This window comes from Macaca nemestrina, chromosome 6 (genome assembly GCF_043159975.1).
Source record: "Macaca nemestrina isolate mMacNem1 chromosome 6, mMacNem.hap1, whole genome shotgun sequence".
Lineage (NCBI taxonomy): Eukaryota > Metazoa > Chordata > Mammalia > Primates > Cercopithecidae > Macaca > Macaca nemestrina.
Window position 1 is genome coordinate 50,955,968 of NC_092130.1, and position 12,461 is coordinate 50,968,428.

The 12,461-nt window shown below is 40.9% G+C and overlaps 1 protein-coding gene across 2 annotated transcripts in view; it reads right to left on the reverse strand.

Annotated features, from left to right (window-relative positions):
• The window catches only part of LOC105467210 (ADAM metallopeptidase with thrombospondin type 1 motif 19), a 282,043-nt gene extending 270,036 nt beyond the window's left edge, over nucleotides 1-12,007 (reverse strand). For both annotated transcript variants that reach the window (XM_011716699.3, XM_024788331.2), the window contains exons 1-2: nucleotides 11,805-12,007; nucleotides 10,527-11,182 (exon numbers count right to left, since the gene is read on the reverse strand). In XM_011716699.3, the coding sequence (XP_011715001.3) occupies nucleotides 10,527-11,182; nucleotides 11,805-11,895 (747 nt within the window). In that variant the 5' untranslated portion in view covers nucleotides 11,896-12,007. The remainder of the gene's footprint in view (nucleotides 1-10,526; nucleotides 11,183-11,804) is intronic.
• Nucleotides 12,008-12,461: the final 454 nt, after the last annotated feature.

Here is a 12,461-nt window from a genome sequence, read left to right on the forward strand (position 1 = left end):
ATTTACTTCATCCGTAAGAATATAACCAGAGCCAGACAACACAAACACCCTAGATATGTTAACTATATGCAATTTCCTCTGTCAGTAACCTAATTGCCTATCTATAAATTGGGCAGACTAAAATATTTGTTGGTAACATAATAATCTTATAATGGAAACGTACCTATAACATTTTAGTTGCTAATACATACATTCAAATCCAAATTATAATGGAGACAGACCAAATGCATTAATGTGATTAGCTGATATAATCACCTGCCTCTCCACTGCTCTTAGCAGGTTAATTTTTTTTTTAACTGTTAATTTTAATAAGTTTTACAGGACATTTGACATCCAAATACCTGGAATGTGAATGAGTAGAAAAGACCTTCTTTTTTTTTTTTGGCATTTGAGATAGTTTACCATTCAGTTCTTATGCATTTTCAAGGTCCTTTTAACCCCATACTGCACTGCTATTCCAGGATAGACAACCTCTCACAAAGAGTTTACAATTTTCTCTACACCACTGATTTTCTAACATCCCACTACAATATGCCTCGGTCTTCCTTTATCCACATCTGAACTGACTTTTTCAGTCTGAAGTTATATTTCTTCTTTTATTTCTGATAAATTTTATTTTAATAAATATAATAATATATAAATAGATAATATATAAATATAAAATTATATTTAAGAAATATAATATAAATATATAACTCCAATAATATTGTGAAACAGCTGGAGTAATTCTCCTGCTGCAATTTTACTGATAAAATGGCTGATGAATGAAACTACTTACTTCTATTTAATATTTCCAGATTCTAGAAGAGGAAGCAGATTTCAATTTTTGCTTTCTTTTTATTTGAAGAGTAGGAAAACACTCATGCTGGCATTCATGTTCCATTGTGTTACCTTCCAACTAGTTCACACGTATACTGTGTTGATTAATAATTTTAAATCCATAGAATCCTTTTTAGCTCACTAGCATCTGAGTCAGTTTCTGGGACCATATTATTAAGTAAGGACAGGATGTATCTAATTTTACTGTTACTGGAACTTTCCAAAAAGAGCATATGAGGATTAAAATTCATGCAAGATCCTTAGGGTATGAAGTTTAGTGGATGCAAATCCAGTAGGAAAGAATCTTGAGCTCTGTTGTTTTCAGAGCCACTGAAGTGGCTGCCCTCAAATTTTAGCTTGCATAATGAGATACCATCTCACACTAGCCAGAATGGCTATTATTAAAAAGTCAAAAAATAGCAGATCCTAGCAAGGTTGTGGAGAAAAAAGAATGCTTATAAACTGTTGATGGCAGTTTAAGTTAGTTCAACCATTGTGGAAGATAGTGTGGTGATTCCTCAAATACCTGAAAGCAGAAATACCCCATATGACCCACCAATCCCATTACTGGGTATATACCCAAAGGAATATAAATTGTTGTATTATAAAGACACACACGTGTGTGTGTTCATTGCAGCACTATCCACAATAGCAAAGGCATGGAATCAACCTAAATGCCCGTCAATGGTAGACTGGATAAAGAAAATGTGGTATATATACACTATAGAATACTGTGCAGCCCCAAAAGAGAATGATATCATGTCCTTTGCAGCAACCTGGATGGGGTTAGAGGCCATGATCCTTAGCAAACTAACACAGGAACAGAAAATCAAACACCGCATGTTCTCATTTATAAGTGGGAGCTAAATTATGAGAACACATGGACACATAGAGAGGAACAACAGACACTGGGGCCTACTAGAGGGTTGAGGGTGGGAGGAGAGAAAGGATCAGGAAAACTAACTAATGGGTACTAGGTTTAATATCTGGGTGATGAAATAATCTGTAAAACAAATCCCCATGACACAAGTTCACCTACTTAACAAACCCGCATGCGTACCCCTGAACTTAAAAGTACCTTATTTTTCAAAAAATAAGTACCTTGTATTCTTTTTGTTTGTTTATTTATTCATTTATTTGGAGACAGGGTCTTGCCTGCCTTCCTTCCCTTCCTTTCTTCCTTCCTTCCTTCCTTCTTTCCTTTTCCTTCCTTCCTTTTTCTTTCTTTCCTGCCTTTCTTTTCCTCCCTACCTCCTTCCCTCCCTATCCCTCTCTTTCTCTGTCTTTCTTTCACTCTTTTGAGACAGGGTCTCATTCTCTCACCCAGGTGTAGCGCAGTGGTGCAATCACAGCTCACTGCAGCCTCTAATTCGTGGGTTCAGGTGATCCTCCCACCTTAGCCTCCTGAGTAGCTGGGGCTGCAGGCATGTGCCACCACCCCAGGCTTATTTTTATCTTGGACTCTTTTTAAATTCATATTTTAGGTTTGTCATTCAATCTGGAATCTTTATTTTTTATAGAGACTACCTCTACCTCACCAAACCACATCCCCCCACACCCCCATACACCCCACCACCTGATTTTGATCCTGGTATCTACACACCACACTTGAAGAAACAGAACATCAAGGAGCATGGTCAAATGGCTGATGATGTAGCCTCACTGCAGAAGTGGTCTTATTTTAAATAAAGCTAGGCTGAGGCTAGTAGACTACAAAAAGAGTTTAGGGCAAAATATCCTTATGTTTATCCTTTGAATGTGCTTAAGAAAAAAATATATATATGTTTAGATCTCATTTATTTTAAATGGAAAACAATAGAAAAGCAGAAGCATTTGGTAATCCCAAAACTGGCCTGGGCTCACCAGCACCATTCCCTGATCATCTGAGTTAGAGTCTAAAAAGTTAATAATTTATTGCAGATACATGCACATTAATTATGAGATGAAGTCAAGTTTCTCTCTCTGGAAAAGGCAGACACTAAACCATCTAATCCCTAAGGTACTTCCCAACACCACCATGTAATAATTCTATAAAAATATCTGGGTAGCACTGGAATGGCTAAGCTCCCATTTTCTCACTTCTCTCAGTCTAGGGCTTGGCATCAGAATAATGATGAGATGGATGTGCTCACTATAGCTGCACCCTAAATGCACTCTGCATCAAATTATGGTTCTCAGTTTGCTAAGGGAATCTTAAAACTTCCTTTCAGGAAACCTCCAAATCATAATTCAAGGGGGACTACTAGTTCTCCCACTGCTCCAAAACATATCCCATCTACCAGGAACCTGGAACTCCTCTGATTCTTCTTCATTTTGCAAATACAAAGACATAAAACCCTCTGGGGTAAAAATGCAATTGCAAATAAGTGGAAACATTCAATTGTGCATGAGCTCAATTAAAATGTGCTCTGTTTTAGTGTTGCATAAACATATTTTCAGGCTCTATAAAGAATTTTGTTATTTAAAAGTATACTATATTTATGATTCAGTTAACAAACTTAAAATAAATACATGCAATTATTTACTGATTATTAAATAATCAAAATTTCTTCTCACAAAATTGGTCCATGTCTCAGTTCTCTGAGAATGCAGACATAGGTTAATATATGATTAGTTTATTTTTAATGTACAATGTAGCTTATTTGATCAGCATCACAATTCTGTTTATTCACTATGTAGCTTCCTTTGATGAAGACTAACGTATCTACATATTGCTCCTCTCATAATCCAGAAACTTCTCTCACACATAACTATATTATTCATGCTACTCTGATGCTAAACTGGAAATCCACAGAATGCCATAAAGGTAGGTACACTTAAAAACCAGTTATTTCGACCGGGCACGGTGGCTCACGCCTGTAATCTCAGTACTTTGGGAGGCCAAGGCAGGTGGATCACGAGGTCAGGAGATCAAGACCATCCTAGCTAATACGGTGAAACCCCATCTCTACTAAAAATACAAAAAATTAGCCAGGCATGGTGGCGGGCGCCTGTAGTCCCAGCTACTTGGGAGGCTGAGGCAGAAGAATTGCTTGAACCCAGGAGGCAGAGGCTGCAGTGAGCTGAGATCGCACCATAGCAATCCAGCCTGGCAACAGTGAGACTCCGTCTCAATAATAATAATAATAATAATAATAATAATAATAAATAACATCTTTCACCTATTAGATTTCACAAAGGTCAAAAATTTTAATAATAACGTCCGTACCAGTAACAGGACATGGGAAAGAGAAACTCTCCTATTCTCCTGGTCTGAGACTGTAAAGTAGCACCATCTCTAAGGGTACAATTAAGCAATATCTCTCCAAATTACCAATACACATGCCCTTTAATACAGATATACATTAGAGGCAAAACAGCATTTCTACAGAATCCTATATATTTAGCCTTGTTCTTAATAGGAAAATATTGTATTCAATCAAATATCCAGGAACACCAAACTGATTAGGTAGATTACAAAAGATCCTTGCAATCAGATATAAGAGGACTAAACAAAAGGGGAATCTCTTTACACATTCAAATGTGATAATACCGTGTGTGTGTGTGTAAACAATATGGGTTTTTAAAAAACTGTAAGTGTATACATGTATATATATTTGTTTATGCATAAACTACCTCCAGATCAGACACTATAAGCAGATGACCCTGGTTACCTCTAGGATGGAAAACTAAGTACTAACCAGGGGATAGGTATTTGAGGAAGATTTTTCATTGCATATCTTTTTGGAGATTCTGTGTGGTAACATCTGAGTCCTTATAATTTTGAAAATGATTTTACTTTGGCCTCAGATTTGAATGGTATTTTGTGTGACCATATAATCCAGGACTTAGAATGACTCTTCCTCAGAATTCTGAAGTTACCTGATCCTCTGGCACCCAGTATTACTGATTCAATCCTCTAAAGTCAATCTGACACACATCCCACTGTAGATCATCTCTCCTCCATTAAATGCATAGGATTTTCTCTTTCTCTTTGATTTTCTAATATTCTGTCAATGTGTATCTAGATTTGGGTCCCTCTTAGGTCATGCGGAGTTTTGTGGTTGGTCCTTCACTCTGAAGGTTTGTGTCTCATCTCTGACAAATTTGTTTCTGACGCTGAAAAAAAAGTCTCTTAACCTTTATCCAATTAACCTTGGTTATATCAACCAGTTCAATTAGAATCACTGGTCTCTTTACCTCTCCCTAACTAATCTTGGTTATATCAACCAATTCAACTAGAATCGCTGACTTAATACTCCACACATCATCTGGAAAATATGTCGCTGAGGCATACAGCATGCTGAATGCTCATAGCTAGCAGACACTTCCTTTGTCTTACAGCACACAACCATTTCCACCAGTCAGCCTGTGACAAGAGTCAGCCATATTTGTCTGAACACCGGTAGGTACAACATTCTGTAAATGTATAATTTAATCAATATTTAAATATTAAATAATTAAATATGAAAGCCAGTGAAACCTGAGTGCAAAATACATTTTTGTTTCCGTGAAAACTTTGGAAAAACAAGAAAGTTGTTTAAAAATGTTGCTACAATTTTGAAAGGAAACAATAAAGAATGAAAATTTTTAAAATCAAGAATTCTACACATAAACTGCTTTCCATTTGTCTTTATTTTTAATTCCAAATACGGAAACCTGTATTGAAAATTGCTTTTGGTGTATGCTGAGCGAGGATCATCCAGAACATCATTTATCTCATCTACCCTCTACCCTCAGAGAAGTAACATCTGGCCTCATATCCAAAGTCTAACTGATAGGTAGCATATAATTGCATGTATTTTTACAATTGAATCTTTATACTGATTTTTTAAATGCATTCCTATTAGAGAAATGTTTGATATAGACCTATGATTCATGGCTCACAACTTCTTCTTATTATTATTATATATTCATTTGGCCATTGTATTATGTTCTGGGACAATTTCTGGGTTTGATCTTCCATATCACAAATTTACCTATCAGCTCATCTATTGAGTTTTTATTCTAACAGAGATATAATTTCAGTTCCATTGTATCTAATCTGTTTTTTTATGGATAGCAGTTTGTTCTTATTTTTTTAATTTATTTTTTTCCATGAATATATACCTGCTCTTATTCTTCTGGGCATTAGATTTCTGTTATTCTATTTATTAATTTTTTGCTTCTTGTATTAATTAACAAGAGTTTTAGACTCTTTTTATATTATTTTCTTCAAAATGTAATATTCTTGGGTGTCAGCTCATCTTTTCTTGGCTTCCCTGCTCACCTATCTGTTGTGACTAGTTCAGTTTACTCAGCTCTCCTTGAGTTAGAGACAGATGGGACATTTGACTCGGTGCAAGAATCCAACAGCTCATCTTTTGAGAGTAGAGACTATTTCCTGGGTGTCACCCATGTGCCTGGGTAAGCTCTGCGTCTGTTCTCTGTTCCTGTGTTAGCGACATGTATGTGGCTTCTGGTGCTTGGCAGAATGGGATAACAGAGAAAACAAATCCTACTCTTATTCTAGGTCCCTTTCTGCTCACTGCATTGCCTTTCCCTGCATGTACAGCGGCACTTCTGGCATGGCTCCTGCAATTCACAGATGTTTTCTAATGACTATATGTTTCCCTTAATCCAAGCCAAACTGTTTCAATCTTTCAGGAGATATTTAAATATCTGATGTCCTGATGACATTCTCTTCTAATACTGCTTTATATTTATTTAGAATATCTTTTCTATCATTCCTAAGATTTTGCTTGAAAGAAGAAAGTAGATATATGAGGTCAGTCTGTAATCTTAATTTTTTCATTTGGATGTTGATTGATTCCACTGGTTCTCCTTGTTATGTGTTTATTTCCCTTTACCCATTCCTGCTCTGACAGCAGCTTTCACACTGCTAACTGATATAGTGCCTTATTTAAATGGGAGTCACAAAAATATTTAATTGTTTAAAACTTCCCACAGCATAGAATACTTTAGTGCAAATAAGATAAAAAATAATTGAATTTACAGAAGGCTCCAGATTCTGTAATAAAAGCTAACCAAAATGACTGGATAAAACTCTTAATTTAAGTAGGAAAAGGTGGAATTAGTTTTAGTATCCACACTTCATCATATGGAAAAAATAATCTAAGTAGTCTGCCATGTCAGTAGTCCATTAAAAAAAACATAGGCCAGGTATATACTAATCTAGTTTATTTTGGCCCAGTGCTTATAAGAATGTTTTTAGAAAAAAAAAAATTGTGTTAACTTTGAGCAAAGATAATTGTTGCACAGTTTCATGGGATTTAATTTGTTGCTTTTGTGTGTTTTAACTTTTTAAGATGATTTTAAAATATCATAAAGTACTTCATCTGTTGTATTTTATTATTCAGGGATTTTTACTGAGTACCTACTAAAAACTAAAGTGCTGGAAATGAAAAGAGATGAACAAGACAGTGTCATCAGAGCACTCATGGTATACCTGTATTTTCATACATCTCAACCTATTGTATTTCCCTGTTTTCATTGGGGACTGGCAAGTTAGGTTGAGAGCCCCGTGAAATATATCGAGACTGCTTCATCTTCTTTTTGTATTCTCAATATCTGGAAAAGGCCTTAGTCATAAGAGTTGTTCAATAAATGTTTAATTGATTAGTAGTAGTATATTTGCATGCTTATAAGACCTAATATACGACTCAAATAAGATTGTTATTCAATAATACACTAATCAGGACAAATAGAAATAATAACGCTTCACAGATCAATTGCTACATATATAAGTATAATTTGTACATTTTATATAGAGACAGATTCAGATATGATATCCAGAAAGATTAAAAACTTTGAAGAGGCAGCTCTTGCCCCATATCCAAAATCTCCATTCTGGCACTTTTCCTTTGATAACACAAGTTAGCGTAGTACCTGGAGAGTAAATTGGTCAATCTTATAAATGTTCACTTAATTGGATAGCTGATGTTCTATTTCCTTTCCTACAGACTTTTGGATCCTTTTAAACATTTCATAATCCAAAAGATATTGAAAAGTTCAGGTACCAATAGGCAAAACTTACTATCAAGAGAGGGGAAGGGAAGGTACAGTTAGTGAAATACCCTCTTCTCTGCAACTGACAATAAGAAAGCTTTCCCTGAGAAGAGAATAATTGTTGCAAACTAATGGCAGTTGCATTTATAAATGATTCATCATCTCTATATAAAGGTATCATAATTCCTCACATTAGCATTACAGGATCACAGAATTCTTGAGATATAAAGGAACAGGTAAGGAGTTTTGTGAATATTCAGTTAGAAAAAGCCCATATTCTTGCAGAAAAGGCTTTTGAAGTTTGATTTCTAGACATTTTAAGATCATTTCTCTCTATCGCATCTTCTGGCCTAGTCATAGGAGATAATCGTTATCATTCCCTTGACAGGTCCTGTATTTTCATGCCTGCACTCAGTCTCCTCCCTCTACCTACAACACTCCAGCTTTTTTTTCTGCCTGGTGAAATCCTCTCCATGGTTTAAGATCCAGTTAAACTTCATCTGCTTTGGGAAGCATTCCCCACCTCTCCCAAGGGATTTTTACCTTAGCATTACATTTGATTCATTGTGCTGATCTGTCACTGTCTTGTGACTACCTGTATCATTTCCACTTATACATGATATCTTTCTCTTAATTCTGGGGCCCCTAAAAGGCAGAACATTCTATCCCCTAAACAAGGGACCTGGAATACATTAAATATCCAACAGAATTTTAATCCCACCTTCCAATTTTTTTAATTAAATCATCTAATTCTCTAATTTTACCTATGGAAACTGAAGCCTAAAGAGATAAGGAGCTTGTCAGTCATCAGGGAACAAATCTCTTCCAGAGTACAGATAACAACTCTCTCTTTCCTTATCCACCAGCTCATAAGGGAAAAGGGCTGGCATATTAGAGTCTAGAGTAACAAACCCACCCTTCTTGGCTATTTGCTTAACTTTTTACTGAAAACCTAACTCCTCCACTGTATTGCTGGCAATGGTAGTTTTCCTCAATAACAAAGACTTCCCAGTTCAGAACATATACATATGTAGCTAATAGGAAAAGTGAGTAAAAGTCCAACATGATAAACAGGGAGGTATGTCAAACTCCTATTCAGTCTATGAAAAACCTACTTATAATTCTAACTTTGCTTCCTTAAATACAGAGAGAAGGAATAGGTCATTTGGAAAATCTGACCAAAAGTGCACATTTCAACACAGTGAAATTCTTTATCCCCCATTGCTCCTACCACACCAGGAACTTTCTATATGTGATTATTTAATCCCCAGCCAAAAGCTAGTGGACAATGAAATCTCCACAAAACGTTTTCCCCAGTGAAATGTTCAAACATCAGTTCCACAGAAAACCTTTTAATAAAAGCTTTACATGTAATTTTTCCATGCCAATTTTTTTCACTTAAGCCTAAAAATGCCCATATTTGAATATTCATCATTATGAGCACTGTCCAACAGTGTACATCATTCGACTATGGGATCTTGGTTCAGGGGTGGGGGGCAGGTGGTAGGTTTGGGTGGCTGTGACTGTGCTGATTATTTTCTGCTATCCACTGCTGTTGGATTTTCTCCAAATGAGCAGTTTGCTTCCATGCAAGTTCCTGTGGATTTCTCAGTGGCTCACTATGAAGAGCAAAATGAAGCCACAAATCACAAGGACATTTTTGATATTTTATGAGTTTTGTCTTAAACCAATTAATATTAAGCCCATGGTGGTGGGAGCAACCATAAAGGACATGGTGGTGTTGCACAACAACGTGAATGTACTTAATGCCATGTACCTGTACGTCTAAAAACGGTTACAATAGTAAATTTTATGTTATGCATATTTGACCCCACACACACACACACACACACACACACACACACACACACACACACAGGACAACTTATAGAAGCTTGTCCTAACCCCTGAATCATGACAGAGGGAGAAAAATCAAATGATGTTCTGCATTTACAGAGCAAATGGCTTTTACTTTCCATCCCAACAGGCCATTTAACAAGGCTCTCCACCTTGCTCCTTTCCTCCAAAGAGTGGAAAGAAGAAAAGAAACTACTGTCAAATGAAATGTAAATCACAGAACCATAACCCTTTGAACACGGATTGGATGATAATGTCACCCATTACTCAACAGCTCCAGTCTCTCAATTGAGTCCCTCCCAACTCCTATCTTTCACAAAAACAGTGAACAGGTGTCCAGTATGGCTCTGGATGTGTTTAAATTCTAGACAACTGTCAGAGTAATTCCTTATAGAATTGTTCTTACAACTTTGAAGTAGGTTATGAAAAAGCTCTAAGATAACAGATGAGGAACAGAGAGTGCTGTGCAAACAAGGAGGAGATTCATCAGTGAGCCGACTGGTTGTTTTTGAGTTTCTAAAAGGCATCACGTGGTGCCCTTATTTCAGAAAACCCTGGAGAACAGAAAGAAGAGCCATTGGGAAGAAGTTACAAAAAGGCACAGTTTCATGTAGTTTCGAAAGACACATAACCATCTGGAAGGAGAAGGCCATTTATCCATCCAATTAGACGTCGGATTTACATAACTGCCCTGGAGATGTTCCATGGGAGGCAAACGATGTAGACACCTGGGGTGCAGTCTAGGGCGAAGCTCAAAAGGAGCACACTGAAAGGGGAGAAGGTGCATGCAAATCAGCCTGATCTATGGGGCAACGAGAGGAGCAGCAGGGGAAAATGCAGAGTTAGGGAAAGAAGGCGCTTACCAGGCCACCTCCACAGGTGCTGAAAGAGGCCAGCGAGCCAGGGTGCCGCAGCACAGCTCCGGTGTAGAAGCAGCCTGCGTCGGGCGGCGCGGGAGGGTGCGGGGCGGATGCTGCCCCCGTGGGGCCGGGGCCGGGATTTGGCCGCTGTTCCACTGCGAAGCGCGGCGCCAGGAAGCGGCCGTCTCTCCGGAGCAGCAGGTACAGGTCCCGAGAGAAGGCCGGGATCCGCAGCAACACTTCATCGCCATCCGGCTCGGCAGGCTGGGCCGGGGGCGGGGACGGGGGCGGCTGCGGGGGAGGCGGCGGCTGCCACGAGGCGGGGGCGCCCGGGGACAAGGCAGCAGCCCCGCTGGATCCCCGCGGCAGCTCCTGCGACTCGAGTTCCTCGTCCTCCTCACCCTCCGACGGCGGCGGGGGCCGGAGCCGGGACTCTGATCGGCCCTCCACGGGATCCTCCAAAGGCACCGGAGCCACAGAGCGCACCTCGCGTGAGCTGCCGGGAGCCTGCGCCCGGGCGCTTCCGCCGGCCCCAACGCCGCGCAACCAGCCTGGGTCCGCGCTGCCCCCGCTGCCGCCAGCCGTGTCCACCGGCTCCCGGCGCCAGAGCGCAGGAAACACGACTTCCCACTCCTCGCGGTCGGGGGCGAACTGCAGCTCTGCGGGCGGGGCAGACAGAAGTGCGGGGCTTAAAGTGCCGCGGTTCCAGTAGCACAAATATTTCCAAGCTCACAATCCACAGATACAGGGCGCTCGCGTTGAATGCAATGGAGACCACCCGTCTAGCCCCTGAAACTCTTTGCAACCCCAGAAGCTTTGCGATCAGATTACAGACCCCAGCATTTTCAGAGTAAAAGTACGATTATATTGGGGGCGGGGGAAGGGGGAATCAAAGTTTGGTGACCGTACTTCATTGTTGAAAAGAAAACCGATGCAAAGACTCCAGCACGAGTAAACGATTTCTGAAGTGTATGCTAGAGCAGAGCGTTGCTATCAACTTAGGTACGTTCTAATTTTCCTCCAGGTGCTGTAAACGTACCTTTGCAAATATTATTGCTCTAATTAGTAGGAAACTATTCCACATACGGTTAAAACGAGGCCGGCAGAAGTGTGCTTCATTTCCGAACTTGACCCCTTAACCCGCACCTCAAGCTCATTTTTATTGCTACCTACTGAGCTCTGCTCTCCACGCACCGGTTGCACCAGCCCTGCCGACCCCTACGTTCGCGGTCTCCGCTGGGATGGCTGGAAAGGAAGCGAGAAAGTCATGGAAGAACTTACCTGAAACGATCCCATTCGACAGAAACCCCAGCTGGTAAAGGAGGCAGCAGCAGCAGATGTGAGTCAGGCGCATCTCGCGGTTCTTCCCCATACTGCGCTCCGGCGGCCGCGGCTTCTCGCCCGGCGCACGCCTCCAGCGCGATCCACTCCGGGCGCAGCGGCCTCCCCGGAGCGCTAGGAGGCCGGGCGGCGAATTTGCCCAGGCCCTTTGTCTGCCGGGGGAGGGGGTGTTGGGGTGGGGGGGTAGGCTCTGTGACTCCAGGAGGCCGCCGAAGCCCTGGCGGGGGTGGGGTGGGGTCGGGTGGGGGGAGGAGCGGGGGAGGCAGTGCCGCGGCCCCGCAGCGCTGGAGCTCCCTGGCGAATTAGGTGATGAGTCTATTTTCTGTGTTCTGGACGCTGCAGGAGTTTCCGAGGCCGAGCAGGCTAGTGCTGGAGCCCCACAGGACAGACCCACAGCCAGCCGAGAGCCAGGAGTGCTGCCTCTGGACAGGCGGAGGACTGCCCGGCGCGGGCAGGAGAGCTGTGGTGTCCGAGCCGAGGCTCGCCGCCTGCACCCGCGCGGAACGGGCGGAGGCTGGTGTCACAGTCTCAGCAACTTGGTGTGCCAAGCTCCGCACACTCCTCACGCTCCTTGGGACGCAACGCTGAAAGCTCTCA